Here is a 21,097-nt window from a genome sequence, read left to right as displayed (position 1 = left end):
CCACACACCCGGGAGACTGCGCCCCACAGTCTCCCCGCGGCTCCTAACATTTTGGAAGCTCTGGCAGTGTCAGCGCCAGAAATAACGGAGTCCGCCAGTGACCAGCCCCAGGCCCGGCCACGCCCCTGCGGCCCCCAGGCCGGCAGCCCCTGGGCCAAAGCAGCCCAGACGCTGCAGGACACCACCAGACACACACCCAAGCGTGCGGCCTCCTCGTGGGGCCTCAGCGCTACTGCTCTGGACCCTGGGATCTCAGAGGTTTCACAGGTGCAGATCAGCATCTGAAAACAGAGCTCCAGTCGCCTCTGGCCCCTGGCCTGCTCTTGTCAATAAAGTTTGACTGGCACAGGCCCAGGCCCGGGCAATTCTCTGAGCACAGCAGTGGCTCTGAGAGCCAGGAGTGCAGCGGAGCCCAGCCCTGGCAGCCCTGCCCGCGCAGGGAGGGATTGCTCTGATCTCACAGCCCCTCACACCCGCAGAGGGGCCGGTGGTGAGTGGGGGGGGGAGGGGGGGACCTCCTACCACTTCAGGAAGAGGGCCTGGGGGCCTGGGGCTTTTCCCCAGACCAGGCTAACAGGACTTCCAGACTTCGGCCCACGCACCCTCCAGCCTGGAAGAGATCACACCTTCCCTGTTCCATAAGCAGCACCTGTCTCTCTGTGGCCTTTCTTTGATAGGAGAGTGGCCGTGAGTGTGAGTGCTGTGTGAGTGTGAGCGCTGCGTGTGAGTGTGAGTGCCGTGAGTGTGAGTGCTGTGTGAGTGTGAGCGCTGCGTGTGAGTGCTGTGAGTGTGAGTGCTGAGTGAGTGTTGAGTGTGAGCGCTGCATGTGAGTGTGAGCACTGCAGGTGTGAGCGCTGCATGTGAGCGCTGTGTGAGTGCTGCATGAGTGTGAGCGCTGCATGTGAGCGCTGTGTGAGTGCTGCATGAGTGTGCTGTGTGAGTGTGAGCGCTGCGTGTGAGCGCTCCATGAGTGTGAGCACTGCGTGTGAGTGCTGCATGGGTGTGAGCACTGCATGAGTGTGAGCGTTGAGTGTGAGCGCTGTGTGTGATTGCTGCATGTGAGCGCTGCATGATTGCTGTTAGTGTGAGCGCTGCGTGTGAGTGGTGAGTGTGAGTGCTGTGTGTGAGCGCTGCGTGAGTGTTGTAGTGAGCGCTGCGTGAGTGTGAGTGCTGCATGTGAGTGTGAGCGCTGCATGTGAGTGGTGAGTGTGAGTGCTGTGTGTGAGCGCTGCGTGAGTGTTGTAGTGAGTGCTGCGTGAGTGTGAGTGCTGCATGCGAGTGTGAGCGCTGTGTGAGTGGTGAGTGTGAGTGCTGTGTGTGAGCACTGCGTGTGAGTGTTGTAGTGAGCGCTGCGTGTGAGCACTGAGTGTGAGTGCTGTGAGTGTGAGTGCTGTGTGAGTGTGAGCGCTGCGTGTGAGTGCTGTGAGTGTGAGTGCTGAGTGAGTGTTGAGTGTGAGCGCTGCATGTGAGTGCTGCGTGTGAGTGTGAGCGCTGCATGTGAGCGCTGTGTGAATGCTGCATGAGTGTGCTGTGTGAGTGTGAACGCTGCCTGTGAGTGCTGCGTGAGTGTGAGCACTGCGTGTGAGTGCTGCATGGGTGTGAGCACTGCATGAGTGTGAGCGTTGAGTGTGAGCGCTGTGTGATTGCTGCGTGTGATTGCTGCGTGTGAGCGCTGCATGATTGCTGTTAGTGAGCGTTGCGTGAGTGTGAGCGCTGTGTGTGATTGCTGCGTGTGATTGCTGCGTGTGAGCGCTGTGTGTGAGTGCTGTGTGCGTGTGAGCGCTGCATGATTGCTGTTAGTGAGCGCTGCATGAGTGTAAGCGCTGTGAGTGTGAGTGCTGCATGACTCGTTGCGTGTGAGCGCTGTGTGAGCACTGCATGAGTGAGCGCTGTGAGTGTGAGCTCTGCGTGAGTGTGATTGCTGCGTGAGTGTGATTGCTGCGTGAGTGTGAGCGCTTGTGGTGGGGCAGGGAGACAGAGGCTGCCCCACCGGCCTGGGGCAGATCCGGCTTCCCCACACTGCCGCTGGGGTCCCGCGTGTCTCCCACACCGGCCGCTGGCGTCCCAGTGTCCACACAGGCCAGGCTCTGTCTGTCCAGCCTTGATGGACAGCTGGGCTGCCCACTGTCAGTTATACAACAGGCGCCTCAGAGAAGTCACATGGGGCCAGCAAACTAGTTCCAGGTAATTTGTGACTGGGGATGCTTGAGTTTCTAAACACAACAGACAGCTAACAAGTGCAAACACTTTAAACTCCCTCCCCCAGGGGAGTCGCCTGGGCTGGGCAGTGCTGGAGGCCAGACAGGGAGGCCTGCCCCCTCTCCCGGACCCAGCGGTCATCCTTGAGACCCCCGATGCCCCCGTCCCTGACTCTGGTGCTCGGGGAGGTGATGCCGGCCTCCCCGTCAGTCTATGCACGCTGCAGCCCTGAGGCCGCAACTTCCAGGTGTCCTGTAGCTTTTCAGTGGCCGGTGATCTTGGCTGTGGGCAGCTCAGACTCCAACGGCTAAAAGGACAGGAGGATGTGTTCACAGCGGAGCCCCACCATCTGATGGAGGGCCACGGCCACGCCTGCCCTGGGCTTCTCCAAACTCTCTCTGCTGCTCCATATCCCAGGCCCCTCTCGGCAGCCCTTCTACCACCAGCGCCTGGCACACGGCCCTCTACTTCCAGTGGAGCCAACACAGACTGGACACTGAGGCTGGGACCCAAGAAGAGGCCAGGGGGAGGTGTGGGCCTGCGGGTCTCTTCAGACAGCGGGAGGCATGGGCGCAGACCAGGAGGAGCGGAGTGGATGTCTTTGGCCTCCAACTGGAGCCCTGTCCCAGGTCCTCTCCAGGATGACCGGTTGCGGGGACAGGCCTGGGGCAGGTCTGATGGCACCGTGAGGAGGGAGAGAGGGCCGTCTCTCTCTGCTCCCCAGGGCTGTGTGCAGCGCTGGCAGAGGAGACCCCTGCCTATCTGTCCTCTGCTCACATGGAAAGTGAGTGAGCACACGGTGACAGCTCAGTCTGGAAGCAGGAGAACCGTGAGAATCCCACTCCTGGGCCCCGCCAGCCCACCGGTCCAGGGCCACCCATCTGCCACAGACTGGCACACACAAAATTCTGGATAGAGGTGACCTCCCAGGGAGGAGAGGATGCCAGCACAGCATGCAAATTCCTGGGGATGGGCAGTTCTGGAGCTGAGCGGTGGGTCCCCAGATGCCCATTCTTTCATTATACTTTGTGCAAATATAATCTGCAGAACACAGTAAATGTTTATACAGCTAGCTCGCACAGGGTGTAGATGCTGATTCCGACGGTGGCTCCCCAGTCCTGGGATGTGCCTTCTCATTATGCATCTTGGGGGGGGGCACTGTGGATGGCCCAGCAGTGGACAGAGGTACTGAGGCTGGTTGAGCCCATTCCCCCACCAAGGCTTCAGTGTTTTCTTCACACGCAGAATGACAGGATGTACCACAGTGGGGATGGAAAGTGGTGGACAGACCTCACACAGGCCTCCTTCCTCACCACTGCAGACATCGCTAATGCACCACCGAGCTCCTTCATGCCAGTGACCCCACACAGGCCTCCTTCCTCACCACTGCAGACATTGCTAATGCATCACAGAGCTCCTTCATGCCAGTGACTTCACACAGGCCTCCTTCCTCACCACTGCAGACATCACTAAGGCATCACAGATGCATTATCCTTCATGCCTGATGCATGCACACATACACAACTCTGGAGTCCTCAGCTTAGCACTGCAGGCTCGAAGGGGCAGCCGATCCCACAGAGCACACTAAACTGCATCTACTGGTCCACTGCTACTGTTTGAATGTGTCCTCCAACCTCTGCAATCCCCCATTGGGAAGAGACAATGAGTTGGATTAAGTCTCTACCTCAAGAGGAGGTCAGATTTCCATACAAGTGAGCCTGGCCAGGCTTTCTTCTACAACCCCCTCCCCCATCCTACCATGGATGCCAGCGTGAAGGCCCTTATCTGATGCTGGTGCTGGTTCTTGGACTTCCCAGCCTTTGGACCATAAGCAAAATAAAATTTTATCATCTTAAATCACCTTGTCTCAGGTATTTCATTAGAGCATCAGAAAGCAAACTAAGCCACAGCCCTGACACCCCTTAGGTTGGAGACCGGGATTTGGGATCCAGCACGTGGGCGGTGCCTCCAGGAGACCAGGGGCCTTGCATCCGTCCCTGGCCGGGAAGCCTGGCGTGTGCCCTGTGGGCCTCAGCGACCTCTGCACCCACACCCCAAGCCTCTGGTCTCCCACAGCTGGCCAGCCCCGTGTGGCCAGCCACCATTCTCACCTGTGGGCAGGCAGCTCCTGTTGCCCAGGAGAAGCTCTCTATCAGCTGCAGACCAAATGGGGCTTGGCCAGGCTCTAACCCAGAAGACACCTGGAACCCCGCCCCACTGTGCCATGTGTCCACGCATGGCGGGCCTGCACCCTCCACAGCGCAGGCAGGAAGGACAGTCCCAGGCCAGGCCTCCCACTGTGGCTGCCCTGCCCACCTGGCCACCCACCCTCCTCACCTCCCGCCCCTACCCGCTGCCATCCCTCTGGGGACGTGGCCCCTGCTCTGCATCTACCAGCTTCGCCTCTCCCACGTGTGCAGACAGAATAACGGAGTCCAGGCTGCAGCGGCCCACAGGCGGGCGTCCCTGCTGCTCCCCGGCAGCAGCCCCCCCTCGTCCTCACCCTGGACGGGGCTGCCCAGAAGCTTCCCTGGGGGCAGCACCCGCCTCAGGGCGGAGGGACGAGAGGAAGCACATCTGTGGTCAGCAGGCATCTGTGATTCATTTGTCACCAGCGGGACCTGTGCAGGGTCTGACAGTCGCCGGGCAGGAGCCGCACGCGCCTCCTAGGAAAGGGCCTGGGACCCGGGCCCAGGCCCCACACCATGTCTGCATTCGGATGTCACCCCTGAGAGCACGAGGGAACTGCACACAATTCCCAGTGTTTACAAACCACGGGCTCCAGCAGTGAGAACGACGGGAGGGACGGGGCAGGAGTGGATTTGGGGAGCCACGTTCAGAGGCCTTTGTGGAGATCCTGTCGGCAAGGGCCGGGCAGCAGCTGCAGAAGCCGGGGCCGGAGGACGGCAGGACGGCGAGGCCTCAGGGGCAGACGAGGCGGCGGGAGGGGACCAGAGACAGCCAGGGAAGCAGGGCCACGTCCAAAACCGTAACCGAAACCCTGACGGACTCACCTCTACAATAACAACCAAGTAACTTCAAAAGGGAGCGGAGGAGGGCGCAAGTGGCCAGAGTGGCAGGAGACATGAAGTAGATCTGGCTCCCGGTGCCGTGCCTGGCACTGGCTTCAGGTTTCCAGGAAGTCTGGCTACATTTTGGTGTATTCCTGGGTTTCCCCGTTTCCCTTCTAAATACCCTGACTGCTAAAAGACAAAGTACAAAAAGCACTAAGGGAAGCAAATGAATCAATAAGACCAGCAGCTGAATACGCAGAAAAAAATGGGTGAAGAGCGAGCAGGGGAATTCACTTGGCCCTCATGTCAAAGACTGACAAGAAAGATGCTCCCCCAGTCGGCAGAAAGCCCCCGCCCCATGCCTCACAGGGACCCCTCCTCATCCCCACCCCCCTCGGCACCGCAGCCTCCCAGCTTCCCAGAGCTGCACCCACTTCAGACGGAAGGGGGGAGGGGGAGGGAGGGGAGGAGGGGCGGCCGCCTGGGACCCTCCCAGCGCCATCCCTGTCCTGCTCATGGCTTCCTCACTGCTCCGAGGGAGAGCTTCGCGTGTCCGCAGCCAAGGGCACTTTTGTAGCAGCTGTGGCACTCAGCAACCCACGGCAGATGGGACCCTCACAGACACAAAAACCCCACCGTGGAATCGGCAGCCACAAAGTCGGGGGGAGGCACCAGATTCAGGCCGGTTCCCTGATCGGGGCTCAGGAAGCACCAAGCAAGGGACAGGCCCGGCTGCTGTCCGTGGTGCTGAAAGCCGGCAATGGAGGAAGGATGCGGGGGTAAGGCTGAGAGTGTTCCAGGCCCGGCCCACACCCCCGAGAGGAAGGGATGGAGGGGGGGCAGCCAGGGTCTGAGTGGAACTGGAAGCAGCTTCCAGGTGCTCAGGCAGACACTGCCGGTGCCAGGAGCCTCCCAGGGTGACGGCGATGCCACAACCCCGAACCCCAGGACTCCAAGTGCAGCAGTTATCCCCCAGAGTGTGGAGAGGCCCAGCCCCAGGGCGGGCCCAGCCCCAGGGCCCTCTGCTCCGCTCCCCGCCTGCCGTCTGCCACCCATCTGCAGATGAGCCACACCAGGCCTGCTTATGGGGCCGGTGGACCCGTGCGAGCGGTAGAAAGAAGTGGAACTGTACTTCCCAACACGTGGAACTGATACAGAAGTCTTACTTCCGTGTCCACCAGTATTCACGCAGCTGCCTGTGAGGGTCAGGGGCAACTGTGCAGGACAGACGGCCAGGCAGCGGTGGCACAGCGCTCGGGGCCCTCAAAGCCCGGGGCTGTGCTGTCTGACCTCCTCCCACACCACCTCAGGAGCTCGGCCCCGACGGGGACACTGGTGCTCTGGCAGCCACATGCCCTGTCCCTGACTTCCTCCCACATCTGACACACGGCTACCTCCCACTCACCTCAGGCTTCGATGGACCTCAGATCCACTACCTGTTGGGCTTCTTCCATGATAACTTCAGCTGCGTTCGTCCTGAACTCTGCTAGAGTCAGCTCCATGAGAACAAAAAGTCATCAGTCCTGATGACTCTCGGACCCCACCCCAACCCAGTGAGGGCCTGGCATAGAGCAGGTACTTGACTGTTGACTGAATAAATGATGCATTGTCGTATAAGCACCAGGCCTAGAAGCCAGGTGCAAATCCCAAATCTGGTTCTCATACAGGAAGTGACTGCTTTGGGGAAAGGGAGAAATGAGGCCTGGGAAGGGAAGAACTTCCTCCAACACCTCTCCTTCTGGGTTGGAAGGTGAGACTGAGCAGGCACGTGCAGAAGACACCTCCCAGCTCCACAGGACCCCTCCGGATGCAGCGCCCAAGGCACACGGCAGACAGAGGTCACCAGACTGCAACCCGACCGCCAGGGTCAGATTTAGCTTGTCCTCTACAGGGCAAAGAGTGATCATGGGGGGCCAGCCTACCCATTCAACCCACTCGCCACGCAGGAGTCACCTAGCTTCACATTCCTTCCCTCCCTCCCTCCCTCCCATGGTACTGGGGTTTCACTCAGGAACTCATCCTTGCTGAACAGGCATTCTTACTTCTGACACACACCTGCTCTTTCACTGTTGGGTTTTGTTTTGTTTTTTTGTCAGCTGTAGGGCATGAACCCTGGGCCTAGGTGCTATCCCTCAGCTCTTTAACTCACGGCTAGAGCACCACTTCTGGTTTTCTGGTGGTTTATTGGAGATAAGAGTTTCATGGACTTTCCTACCTGGTCTGGCTTTGAACCACAATCCTCAGATTTTAGCTTCCTGAGTAGCTAGGATTACAGGCGTGAGCTACTGACACCCAGCTTATTATTTTAAATTATATTCAAGTATTTGTACAAAGGTGTTTCAGTTCAACATGTTAATTTATGAGTACAATATCTGTGTGTGTATGTGTGTGTGCGCATGTGTGTTGGTCCTGGAGCTTGAACTCGGCCTGGGCACTGTCCCTGAACTCTTATGCTCAAATCTAGCACTCAACTACTTTGAGCCACAGCTCACAGACTTTCCTGCGCAGGCTGGCTTTGAACTGTGGTTTTGAGATCTCAGCTTCCTGAGCAGCTAGGATTACAGATGTGACCACTAGTGCCTGGCTCTGAGTACACTGTATCCTGATCAAGATGCACTGGTTGTTTCTGAGGCAGGGTCTCATTTCCTGCCCGGGACCAGGCCTGAACTGCAATCTGCCTAATTCAGGCTTCCCACTTTACCTGGGAGCACAGGTATGCCCACCACCCCCGGCTTCCTTCTGTCGAGGTGGAATCTTGAGGACTGCTTTGCTTGACTGGCACTGAACTCTGCTCCTCACTACCTCACCTTTCCAAGTAGCTACGATCTGTTACAACCTAAACTACAGGGCCCAACTTGCTTGCTTGCTTGCTTTCAAAAATATAATCGAGGCTGGGCAGAGTGGCTGACACCTATAATCTGTTATGAAGGAGCTGGAGGTAGGAGGATTTTGTCTGAAGCCAGCCTGGGAAAAGCTCAACACTATCTGAAAAACAAACTAAAACAAAGGACTGGAGCACGCTCAGGAGAGAGAACGCTTGCCCGGTGAGCTTGAGGCCCTCCGCTTAATCCTCAGTGCCTCAAAAGAGGAAAACAAACCACTCTGTCTGCTGTCCACCCAATGTCCTCCTGCATCCTACTCACACTGGACCACCCTGCCCTCGCTGGTCCCCCAGCCCTCCCACCGCTGCTTCCCTGGCACACCCCGCCGCTACCTGGGCGGCATGCAGCCCCAGCAGTGATGCGAAGCCAGTGAGGTAGGCCTCACCGCCAGCCACACACAGTGCCTGACACCAGCTCGACCGTCAAGGCTCCCTGGAGATCCTGAGCAAGGGACAAAGGAGGAGCCAGGAAACCCCGCTCCTCATTTCCAGTCCCCAGCCGGATTCATCCTGCAGGGCCATTACGTGGCAGCGGACAGCCCCGTCCTCCTGCTGCGGCGGCTCGCACACTGAGGGGCAGATGGGACCCTGCGGGGACAGGGCTGGACACTGGGAAGTCCTGGGCGCAGTCCCCTCAGAGAGCGCGCTCAGACCTGGCCCGGCCCAGACCTCGCTCTTCCTCCATCCTCTGGTGCCTTCATTCTCTGGCTACGGAATGCAGTGGGCTTTTCTAATTAAGCATCTGAGCACATCCGCTTACAAGGAACTCGGCAGTTCCAAAGTCATTTTTCTGGCAATAATTAAGTTATGTCACTCGTGCAACACCTGTTCCTGGGGTTACATAATTAGAACCTGCAGGTGTTAGCAAGGCAAGAGGCAACCACACTGCAAAGCAATCTCCACCTCTGGGACAGCCCGGGTCCCCAGGGCGGGAGGGCCGCGAGCTCCGGGTAGAGAAGTGGCACCTTCAGCATGCAAGAGTCGTCCAGGGGTGCCTGGACAGGAGGGCGGGCCAGGCCTGCGCCCCCTTATCTCTGCAGCAAGCGAAGGCTAATGTCAGACGGGGGAGTCCCTCCCACAGAGCGAGGCAGGGGCTGGGCACTGGCTTGGATGCTGAACTGCTAACATTATCAGAATGACCCGTGACACACAACAGAGCCTTGCTCACCCAAACCCTTGCAGCTCCCCACAAATAACATCCCTGATCTGACCACCCAAAGCCAAGAACCCCCCACTCTCCAACGTGAGGGAGAAGTTGATGACACAGAGCCCAGTTTTCCAGGTCTGACCCCCCCAACTCCATTCCCCTACCCCGGTCTGCAGACCCAGTGAAAGCCTGGGGTCATGGGAGCCCAGTGCAGGGCTCCTTCCCAAGTCTTCTCTGGGTCCCTCCTGAGGTCCTTTATCCAACAAAGACCAACAATTCTCTGGTCCCAAAACTCAATGATCCACATCCAGTAATCGATTTTGGCCAGCCAAGCCGGGAGACTCAGGAGCAGGTGGCATTATCTTCCTTATCAATACAAGGGGGGGGGTGTTTTATTCTCATTCCGAACAAAACAGTGATTTATTCCTCTTCTCTTCTCTGTCTAGAAAGACCAAATAGCCACCCACCAAGTTGCCTGCTGTATCCTAGCCTGTCATTATGGGGTTAGCATTCAAGGTTTCCGGCTCTTGGTATAATTTTCCTCCTTCTGCCTTCTTGCTTGTACTGAATTTCACTGTTCAAGGTCTTTGGAACTTTTGTGATTTTTAGCAAGCCCCATCTAGAATGAAACATTTTGTAACTTTTAAACTCACGTGAACCCAATGGAAAAAAAAAAAAACGTGTAAAATATCCAAGCAGCGGCTACAGTTATCTGAAGTCATGTGTGGACATGTGGCCTTTGTCATTGTCATAAATATAGTTTAGGTTAAAAAAAGGAAGGCAGATGAGTTGATACAGAAAGAAGAACAGTTTGGAGAAGGAAAGATTTCATATATAAATAAGCGTTTGTCTGAAAATGATGGTTCCGAAATGATAACAAATAAAGGCAAACCCAGAAGCAAGCATGTCACAGAAGGATCGTGGCAGTGTTTATAGTAAGATATGATTGGGTTTTATAAAACCTCCAATTATAGAGGAAAAAAATCAATAAAACCTTATACTGTCTTGATGAATTTCTAAAAGGCTCTTCAAACACTGAAACGCTAATAAAGTCGGGCACACAAAACACTGTGTCCATCTCCTCTCCCACAACACATCGTCTTCTCTTAATGCATTTGTTGTTTTGTATCTGGTTTGAAATCTCTGTGGGAACAAAACCCAAGGACTCACCATCCCTCGTGCGGCAGAGGCCCTAGAGCCCACGGAGGCCCCGGAGCCCAGCGGAGCCCAGCGGAGGCCCGGAGCTCACAGAGGCCCCGGAGCCCAGCGGAGCCCAGCGGAGGCCCGGAGCTCACAGAGGCCCCGGAGCCCAGTGGAGCCCAGCCGAGGCCCCGGGGCCCACGGAGGCCTGGAGCCCAGCGGAGGCCCAGAGCCCATGAGGCCCAGAGCCCAGCGGAGGCCCAGAGCCCACGAGGCCTGGAGCCCAGTGGAGGCCCCAGAGCCTAGAAGAGGTCCGGAGCCCAGCGAGGCCCGGAGCCTACGGAGACCCGGAGCCCACAGAGGCCCCAGTGCCTACAGGGCTGTGGCCGAGGCTCTGCTACTGCCCCTCCCTGGCCTCCCGGTGACAGCCGACCCCCACAGAGCTCGCAGGACAACCTTCAGCCCTCCCCGCACTGCCCTCTGCTCCAGGGAGTGAGGGAAATCTAACCCACTGCTGTGGGACCCGCCCACAATGGCGGGTGGGGCACTGCTCACAGGTCACTGACACAGATCTGGAATCCATCCCAGTCCCAAACGGCAGGAGGAGCAGGGCAAAGTCCAAGACGGGCCAGGGAGGGCCGCGGGGCTCCACCGGCAGAGCCTGCCGACCTGCGCCCAGCCAAGGTGACGGGTGTGGGAGAGCATACGCAGTCATGAGCCACACAGAACCCCTGGAGGGAACTCCACCCTGTTCCTCACCAGGGAGCCCCCAAATCCATTTCCTTCCTCCCGGCCAGCCAGGATTCAGGCCAGTGGCGGGGACGCAGCAGGGTACCGGCTTGGCCACGTGTCTAGCGGTCCTGCCTTTTTGAAGCACCTTAGATATTCAGAACCAAAAGCCCCGATGCCACCTCTGGACACCATGCAGAAATCAGTGTTCACAGCATCATTGATGCTGGTCTCAAGTCACAACCTGACCACTCCTCAAAGGAAAAGTTAAAGTTAGAAGCCCATAGAAACTGCACCACACATTCGCTGCCCCAGCCAGCAGCTCACACAGGACTTGGGCCACTACAACTACTTCCACCCAGGGCAGAGGGGAAGCTCAAAGACCCCCAAACACAACTCCATGGGGATGGCTGTGACCGGTGACAAGGGCTGTTCCATGACTGTACCAACGCGGACATAACCCCTCGTGCGTGCGGCGGGAGCACGGTGATTGGTGCAGACACCCTCCTCCCTCCCACCTCCAGCTACCTAAGCCAACCTCACACCCATCTGTGAGCACAGGGGGACACCTCCCCGCTGCTGTACCCCAGAGGCTGCCACACCAGCTCCCAAGGAAGAGCTGGCTCTTCAGTGCTCGTGTCCACCTTTGCTGAGCTGGTCACAGGATGGAAAAGAAGAGGAGGAGCAGCAGCAAAGTAAACTTCTATCTGCAGGGAAAGTAAAAGCGACAGCGCCACTGTGAGCTCCCAGCACAGCTCGCCGCTGCGGGTGTGAACGAGGGGCCTCGGGCGAGCCCCGCATGGCCGGTCTAGCTGTCAGAGATCAGCGCTGACAGCGCTGCCCACTGTCACCCACTCTGCCGCCTGCCAGTATCTGCCAATGGCCCTGAACAACTGGAGGAGCATCTCACACACCCACGGTTTCTGTCTGGGTAGAGCAGAAGGCCCAGCCGGCTGGCTTATGACACTGCCATCCTGGAAGACTTCGTGAGCAGGGCAGTTGAGCCCTGCTGGGATCCCACAGGGGATCAGAGGGTCAGGCATGGGGGAGCTGGGATATGAGGGCCCATGCTCTTCCCGAGTGTGTGGCATACACCCCCTCAGGATGGGGGAACCCCTATGCCGACACTAGACGCAAACCCAAGGGCCAGACGCGCACCACCGCTGGGCACCCACTGGAATGGGTGCTGGGAGAGTGCTTTATTTTCAGTGGGTTGAGCAGGTGATAGAGAACACAGTTCAAATCCCGCAGGCATGTTACTAGGCACACCGCCAGGCCCTGCTCCATCTGCAGAAGGAGTTGTTTGCATTGCTCCCCACATCTCCTTCCACTGTTCTTTCATAAGAACGTAAGTCTTACACCTGTTCTTTCTAACCAACAAGAAGCACGAGGCATGCGTGCTCCTGACCAGCTTGCTTCTCGGCGGTGGTTTTGGGGTTCTCTCCCATGACACACCAAGGGCTTCTTTCCCCGGCCCTTCAGGGCTGCACACTAAGATGTGGCTCGTGCCCCAGGTGCTTTGCCCCATCAGCCTGTCCCAGGGAGTCCAGACGGCCCCTCCTGGCCAGTCCCACTGCCTGGGACGTTTCCCCACTCCGCTCATGACAGCTCCTAATGCCGCCAGCCCGTGTGTTGTGACATTTGCCCCCAGCTGGTGCCATCACCCCTGCAAGCAGGCGTTTTGGGTCCCCTTTGCTTTCCCCTTTCCCATGGACCTCTGCTGGGCCCTTGAGGGCTCAGAAGAGCGAGCTGCGGCCCCTCACTCAGACTCAGACTGGCTATCTTCTTGGGTCCTGCCTGCCTGGCCTGCCGGCTGCCCCAGCACAAAGCTGAGCCTCCTCCATCCAGACTCCGTCTGATATGCTGAATCCTTCGGGTCTGCCTCTCCCTCTGCAGGCTGCCTGGCAGAGCCCCCAACTGAGGGGTCCCCCAGCCCCAGCCCAGACAGGCATGGCCTTTCCTAGCCTGGTCATGGAGACATACACCAACAGCTTAAGCCGCCACCTCGAGACACAGAAGTCATCTGCCGTGCCCTCCCCTCCCGGCCCCACCGCCGGCTTCCTGGTCCCCCCGAGCCCCCCAGCCCCTCAGCCGAGGCACTGACAGGAGACCCAGGTCTCCTACACAGCCGTCTACCTCCTCCGGCCTAGTCACTGGCCCAATGCAAGCTTGGCACCACGTCCAGCCCCACCCTCCCCCACAGGGACGGGAGGGACAGGAGTCTCAGGCCCACACTAAGCATCTCAAAGACACCCACATGGAAGCTTCTGGTCCTAGTATATCAGGGCTTAGGCCCGTGGGGTACCAATGGCCCTCAACAAGAAAGAGCCACCACCAAGGTAGTACCCTCCCAAGTCACTGGGCCCCAGGAAGGCCTGCAGGCGAGCCCGCTCTCCAGCAGGAGCACCGTAGGAGGACACACCAAGGCCCTGGAGGCCGTGGACAAGGGCAGAGCTGGGCAGGGAGACTCACCGGGCGGGTTAAAGCACATGGTTTCAGACAGGATGCTCCCAGGATGCACACACAGACAGAGGGGGAAACACGTACCTGATGCTCCTCGAGCCTTCGCCTTCAGACCTGCAATGAGAAGAAGCAACGCTGAGACGCGGGCACGCTGGCACGCTGGCACTCTGGGATGCCAGTCGCTCTGGGGACCCCTGATGTCCCAGCCACCCCCCTCCCCTCCCCGCTCAGGACACCTTCGCCTTGCGATTGGGTTTCCCAGCATGAGACTCAGGAAGGAAGGACTGAGAGGCTATGCACGAGTAACGGCGCCCTGCAGGCCTGCCTGGCATTTTGAAAGGATTTCCCCACGACCAGATCCACTTTCAAGTACCAGAAATCTATTACAACTGCTTTTCAAAGGAGACAAGGATGAATGTCAAGAAGCAGACAATGAGAGCCCATCGCCCACTTGAACTTCCACAGCGACTGCAGAGTACCACGCCCGACAATGCCACCCTCCTCCTCTGTGTACTACTCTGGGGGCTGAAGCCTTCTTGGGCATCCTGGGGCTTAAGGAGCAAAGGCTGTGAGTGCACAAGTACAGGAATTTCACCCCGGATGCCCCAGAGAGTCGGAGGAAATAGAAACAGTCAGATGGCTGTCCTACACGTGGCCCTTCCAGTGCCGTTCCAGCCGGAGGGCAGAGTCGGGGCGGGACCACCCGCGCACAGCACACGGGGAGAGCTTCCCCACCGTGGCCCTGCCCTGCTTCCTCTACTGCTCCCCACTGGCCAGAGAGAGGAAAAGTGGGGACTATGGAGGCTGGTGGGTGCCTGAAACCACAGCGCGTCCCAGAGCTCATGTGGAGGCGACCGCACTGAGTGGTACCCGGGTCAGTGAAGGACACCTCTGCGTGTCTGCGGGGGGGGGGGGGGCACCTCATCAATGGCGTAACCACATGACCTCAAAGTCGGAATGGGCTCTTGGGGCGGTGGGAGAAGGCGGCCTGTCAGGAGCTGTCTGACGGGCACCACCATGCTCAGCCCCCTCGGCCCACGGCCAACAGCGCCGGACGACTGGGACTGGGCAGAAACCTTGGAAACCAGGAGCCAAAGGAGCCTGTGCCCCTGTAAACCGTTTTACTCCGGTATTTTTCATAGAGACAAAAAAATCTAGCACACCTCATAATTTAATGCCTTTTTGACCTTAACGGAACATGCGTCAACGTGCTATGGCTGCAAATCTTGCACTTTCAAGGTTCAAGAGCAGAACTCACACCTCTTCTCTTTTCCCTTCTTCACAACTGCACAGACAGAAGATCCAGCCTTACCCTAGAGCAACTTCAGCAAACAGCTTCCATTTTCCTTACTTAGGAAGCCAAGAACTTTAATCTTTGCACTCAGAGGACGCACAGTACAGCTCTCCTCTGCATGAATTCCAAGCATCAGCACCCGTGTGGCAAAGCCATTATGAACGTGAATGAGGGCCTCCGGGCTATGGGACTGCAATGCTGCCACTGCCAACACAATAGTGAGATAAATAAGCCTTTAATCCCAGGGTGGCGCACACGGTTTGGATTTGGATATACTGGACGACAGGCAGCCTGTGTCCTTGTGAAGTCGGAGAAGAATTGCACAAAATGTAATCTCACTATTCAGCACTTTACTGGAATTTTGGCCAGGCGCCAGTGGCTCACACCTGTCATCCTAGCTACTCAGGAGGCTGAGATCCGAGGATCACAGTTCAAAGCCAGCCCGGACAGGAAAGTCTGTGAAACTCTTATCTCCAATAAACCACCAGAAAAAACAGAAGTGGTGCTGTGGTTCCAGTGGTAGAGCAATAGCCTTGAGCTAAAGAGCTGAGGGACAGCGCTCAGGCCCAGAGATCAAGCCCCATGATCCACAACCACAACGAAAGAAAGAAAGGAAGGAAGGAAGAAAGAAACCCCATTTGTACAGGGAGAAGCACAGTGAATTGAATATGGAAGGCCTATCCACACGGGTGTGATTACAGAGACTAAGATTCTCTAAGTTAAAAAAAGGAGAAAGCAAGTGTGAGGCCACGCCCCTGCCGCTGCTTTTCCACTACCCCAGTGGAGGCTGCGATCTCTGGACCCGGGGCTGCGGGACGGCTGCTTGGAGGCAGCACACAGGGCTTGGTGGGGGGCGGGGGGGGGGCGGTAGAGGGTGGACAGCCTCTGGAGCAGCCGCAAGCCCCACACCCGGGGCCCCACACAGGCCTGGACCCCAGCAGGTCCAGGACATGTCTGCGGTGACAGTTTATAGCTACGTGCCTCACACCTCCCCCACAGCTGCATACAGGAAACCATCATCTAAGCCACGGCGGCACATTCGGAGGGCATCCTCTAACCCTAGCAGACATACTGCTGGTGGGGCCGGAGGAACCCAGTGTGGGAACAAGAAGCAGGGGGCTGGGAAGGCAGGGGAGAAGGTGCCTCCGTGCATATGTGGGTATCTATGTGTGCTCATATGCACACACAAATGTGAGCGTGTGCACGGGGTGTGCATGAACGCCTGTGTTCTCATGTTGGTACAGACATGAATGTGTGCATAAGGTGTGTATGAGCATGTGTGTGCATTTGAATGTTCCATGGGTGTTTATGTATGCACAGGCACACGCATGCCTGTGTACACGTGAGGCTGGGTGGGGTTCACGCTCATGTGCATATTCACATCTGACAAGTGCATCGAGTCATGAGGTGTGCGTGTGGACCCGTGTGTATGCGCATCTCTCTGATGGAGACATGGGTGTAACTGTCTATGTGTGGTGTATGTGCATGTCTGCACAGGTATACGTGTGCATGGAAATATGCCTGTGAGCCTGTGTGTGTAAACAGGTGTGTGTGTAGGCAGGCATGAGACCCCACGTGTATACATGTGTGTATACATGCATGTGTGGTGCAGCATGTGTTTGTGTGGTATGCATGACTTGACAGGAAGCCCTGGGCTCAGCGTGGACAGTCAGCAGTGGTTCAGCACCATGGTGCTCTCTGCTTCCGGCAGATGAGGATGAGAACCAGGAGCGGACCTGGGGGCACAGGCATGAGGTCCCAGACGCAGCCCTCACGCCTGCCGGCTGTTCCACAGGGAAGCAGGGAAGCGTCTCTAGCAGGACTTCCAAGGCCAGGCCGGTGCGCTTGCTGTGCACGAGTGGAGGCTCGGATGCCACGGTTTGCGTTGCTCCAGCTCAGACCGGGAGGTGAGCCCAAGGAGCCGACAGGGTGATGACAAGGTAGCACACTCTACCTGCTACCAAGGGGCCGCCACAGTGAGCAACGGGAGACCAGCCCTGCCACCCAGAGCGCCAGCCGCAGGGCAGCGGCTCACGCAGGCTTCCCCTGCACAGCCAAGGACTGGCGCTGGCAGGCATGCCCACGGGAAGCCGGGGCTCCTGGGCCAGGGAGCCTGCAGCTGCCCTCATAGAAACGCGCCAGATGCTCGAGCCTTCCCCCGGGAGCTCTCCCGTGACCAGGCTGGTGATGGCTCACCACGGGAACATCTCCTCCGCACCTTGCTGGACTTCGGCCTAGGAACCCTGACACCTCCACTCTCCAGACGCCTGGCACTGGGCTCTGCGGGGGCCTCTACACCTGGGGCAGGCACCAGCCAGCCTGAGAGGGTCGCTGCGGAGGACTTCCGTCCAGATGGACTGAGGGCCGGGTGCCGGTCGGGTTCCTCCCAGCTGTGCGGAAGTCAAGCTTGGTGCCTTGTAGGGCTAATCAAAGGCCTGACACCCAGCAACAAAGCCCCCGGGCTCGAGGCAGCAGGAGGGGCCTCCGCCACCTGCTGCAGGGTACTCAAGTACTAGGACTCATAGAAATTCAGGTCCGTACCGTAGCATTGTGTGGTGAGATACAGAAAAGCAGAAGAGAAACAAGTGAAAATCATGCGTAATCACACCACCTGCAGGTGATTGCCAGCGCGTTTGTCAAGTTCACATGCAGGCCGGGTTCCTCCATGCTTTCTGCGACAGCGGAGGTGACACAGGTGCATCGTTTTGTGCTGGCCTTGCTCACTAAATGTAGATTGAAAGTGTCCCCATCCACAAGGCCTTCAAGCCTGCCATCCAGCCAGGAGCTCTCAGCCCAGAGAACAAAATCCAAATCCCACCCCAGCCCACAAGGCCCCTGAGGCCTGGCCGCCCTTCTCCCGCTGCCCCGTAGCCGCCCGCACGGCAGGTTCCTGAGCAGAGAAGTGACACAATACAGAGCCACACTCTGGAAGATGACTGCCACCTGGGAGCGGGTGTGCAAAGCTGGGGGTGAGCACCGCTGCTGGTGTGGGCTGGCTGGCTCCTCAGAGCGGCACGAGGCAGCAGTGCATGCTGGGTGATGAGTGCCCATCGACTCCTGCCTTTCTCACAGGACAACCCTGCTCCAGCACGGCACTGGCCCTGTGTGAGGTCACATGTCTGGGAAGTAGGGCCCGGGGCTTCCTGCCACGCAGCCTGCTGCAGGCCGCGACAAGTCATGTGCATCTGGGGAGATGCCTGTCACCCCAGGCCACCACGCGACGCCGTGGGGGTCTCCTTTGCCCATGGCCTGCCACCCTGGAAGCTCCCACACTTCACTCCCTCCAGAAGGAACAAGCGCCCTCTCGAGCTCCTAGAAAGGCCGGTGAGAGGCAGATGGCTGGCATGTGGGAAGTTTTCTGTTGTAGCTGTGGCTGTTATGTTTTTGTCTCATCCTGAGAAATCGGTAGATCATTGTCTGGTGCTGACAGAACCTGGAAAGCTGCTCAGGCCTTGGAGATTTACCTCCGGCTCAGCCCTGGACCAGCCAGTCACCTTGAAACAACCAAGTCCTCCTTCACGCCATGACCGCTTCGCGTGCCACTCCCCCGGGGCACGTGGGGGAGCCCGCCTCGGGGCCTGCGCACTCTCCACTGGCCACCGAGAACCCGCCTGGACAGACGCCAGCCTGGCGGCTGGGGCCCTCCCTGAGGTCTGGCGCGGGAGCTCCTGCTCTCCTCAGGGCTGAGCACTACCTGGCTTCCCTGCCACCCGGCTCAGGGGTGGGGACTGGCTTAGCAATGACTTCCCTCGGGACAGAAGGGCTGGGAGCTCCCAAAAGGTGGGCTTGCAGCCCGCTTCCCACGTCAGAGACACCTGGGCCCTACACCTGTGCATGGGAGGCTGTGCAGGAGGCCGAGGGCGGGCCCCGAGCCAGCCCACCTCTCTGACCTCAGTTTCCCCACGCCACACCCAGGGTCGGTCTGGATCATTGGCTCTCCCAGTGTCACTGACTAGAAACTGCGGGGACAGCGGCGCGCTCCGTGAGGCGAGGCGGGCCTCCCTGGCTGTCCCCGAGGACACCACTGCTGCTACCCGGGTCCGGCTCCTTCCTCTGCGGGTGGCGGATGGGGTGTGGGAACCAGCGTTCTGCGCATGCCCAGGGTAGAGGGGGACCTTCCATAGAGCCGGGAGCCCAGGCCCCCGGGTCGGGGGAACCTGGTCCCAGGCTCCAGAGTGAGCGTAGAACTGGATGCACGACGGCATGGCCGCCAGCAGTGTGGTACAGGCTGCTGACGACTCCGGTCCCGGCAAGATCTACCGCGGTCTGTCCACTGGGAGCTGGAACTGCTGCCCGGAGCCAACACCGGCACACCGGTGCCACCCAGGCTACTGGCCACAGGGGAAACTGTCTGCCTCCCCAAACCTGTCACTCAGGGCCTGGAGAGGCTTCTGCACCTGGGCCTGGCTGCAGCCCCCCTCCCCAGCCCACTTCCCGGCTCTGCCCGGCAGCTCCCCCTTTCTAAGGTCTTCCTGTTCCTCTGTCTCCCCAACCTCCTGTCAGCGCTGGAGGCTCTGCTTCAGGATCCACCCAGGGCCCCAGAAGCCCCCTCCCTGCAGCCCGCAGCCCCGCTGTCTCCGGTGTGGCTGGGTCTCCTTGTAGCCTGCTCGGCTGCCATGTCACCCTGGCTCTCGTGCATACGCGGTCTAGACGGCTGTCCCCGGCCGCCCTGCCCCAGCTGACCAAGAACCCCACACCCTGAACCCCCTCCTACCCATGCTCTCCCTGCTGCCCCCCACTCCAGCCACGGCCCACCTCCCACCTGCCCGAGGCTCTTCACAGCACCTGCGCAGGCCCTCACCTGCACGTCTCCAGTCTCCTCGGTAAGCCTTGCCTGACAGCCCGGTCCCCATTTCCCAGGAGGAGGATGTGCGCCCCTGCTCCCTGCCACACCCTAAGGACCCGTGGGTGGGCTCTGCCTCGTGCCTGTGCACGGCCCAACCATTCCCGCACCCCCGGAACTGTGCACAGTGTGACTTCAACAAGCAACTCGGCCTCCCTGTGCCTCATGTCTTGTTTTGTTAACTGCACCTTCACTCTCGGATGCTGAAGAGATTAATGAGTATTAACAGCCTCGATTGGCACCAGTGCCCAATCAGCTATTATTAGAATCATTGTGTGCTACGGGCCGAAGGGCTCCTGGGCAGTAGCCCAGAGCCCGGGCCCCAGTCCACCTCTCGCTGCACTCTGTGTGACCTTGGGCAAGTCCACTTTCCTGAACATCACTTTATACAACTGCAGAAGAGCAGGACTGGCCAGGAAGTTCTCGCAGTCCCTGCTCTGGTTTTGAAGCATGGCTATAAAAGCTCCGACCTTCCTCCATCTGAACGGTGGACTGACTTCCCATCTTTAGAACACAGCTGGACTCCCTCTCGGCTCGCCTTTGTCCCTTTGCCTCCTCTGACAATGCCGTAAGCCGCATGCTCCTAAGAGAAACAGACCGCTCAGCTCGGAGGCAGGGAGTCTGGATCAAAGAGAAACCGACTGCTCAGGGAGTCCGGATCAAAGCAGCGCAGACCCAGAGTGGTGGGAGGTGGCTTGCTGGTCCTCAGGGGACGTCTGACCTGTCCTCACCTGACCACCAGGGCTGCTGCTCTGAGGGATTTCTTTCACAGGTTCGCTAGTCCTCCCTACATACATGCAGCCGTGCCCCAGCACCCACTCTTGGGTGTCTACACACGAACTTGGGGGCATGACCCTTTACCCTACAGCAGACCTAATGACAGGCAAGCCCCAGACCAGAGGCCTTGCTCCCAGGACCGCTCACCCTGAGGTCGCTCACACAGCCCCCAGAGCCGCCAAAAGCAGTGCTGACCTTACAGCAACACCACCAAACCCAGGCTGCTGCATAACCCGCGATTCTGGGTCTCTCCCCCTCCTACGATGGTTACCCACCTGGCCCCCAGGAAGGCCAAGCTGGAGGGCAGCTCTTTCTCTGCACCTCCCCACCCCGCGGTCTCAGCTGGGCCTGGGCCTGGGCCAGCACGTTCTGTGCACAGGACGGGGAAGCAGAACTTCCCTTCTTAGAAACTCCTTCCTCAGCCATCAGGTCTTGACCCAAACGCCACCTCCTCAGGAGGTCCTCCTGATCACCCCTGGAATGGCACTACAGCTGAAAGGTGGGGAAGCTGAGGCTCTGAGAGGAAGAAGGAGTTGTCTGAGGACCCAGGCAGCAGAGGCAGCATTAGGATTTCTGGGAGGCACTTGAGACCCGTGAGCAGCTCCACGCT

General features: G+C 58.7%; 1 protein-coding gene across 1 annotated transcript in view; it reads right to left on the bottom strand.

Annotated features, from left to right (window-relative positions):
- The window catches only part of LOC138822741 (IQ motif and SEC7 domain-containing protein 1), a 220,784-nt gene that overhangs the window by 132,480 nt on the left and 67,207 nt on the right, over positions 1–21,097 (bottom strand). Inside the window, exon 2 of the mRNA XM_070015662.1 lies at positions 13,658–13,687. Within this exon, the coding sequence (XP_069871763.1) occupies positions 13,658–13,687 (30 nt within the window). The remainder of the gene's footprint in view (positions 1–13,657; positions 13,688–21,097) is intronic.

The sequence above is a fragment of the Dipodomys merriami genome, unplaced genomic scaffold (assembly GCF_024711535.1).
Source record: "Dipodomys merriami isolate MVZ:Mamm:240054 unplaced genomic scaffold, mDipMer1.0.p SCAF_114, whole genome shotgun sequence".
Classification (NCBI taxonomy): domain Eukaryota; kingdom Metazoa; phylum Chordata; class Mammalia; order Rodentia; family Heteromyidae; genus Dipodomys; species Dipodomys merriami.
The sequence above is the reverse complement of the archived record's forward strand: the minus strand, read 5'-3'. Positions and strand labels throughout refer to the sequence as shown.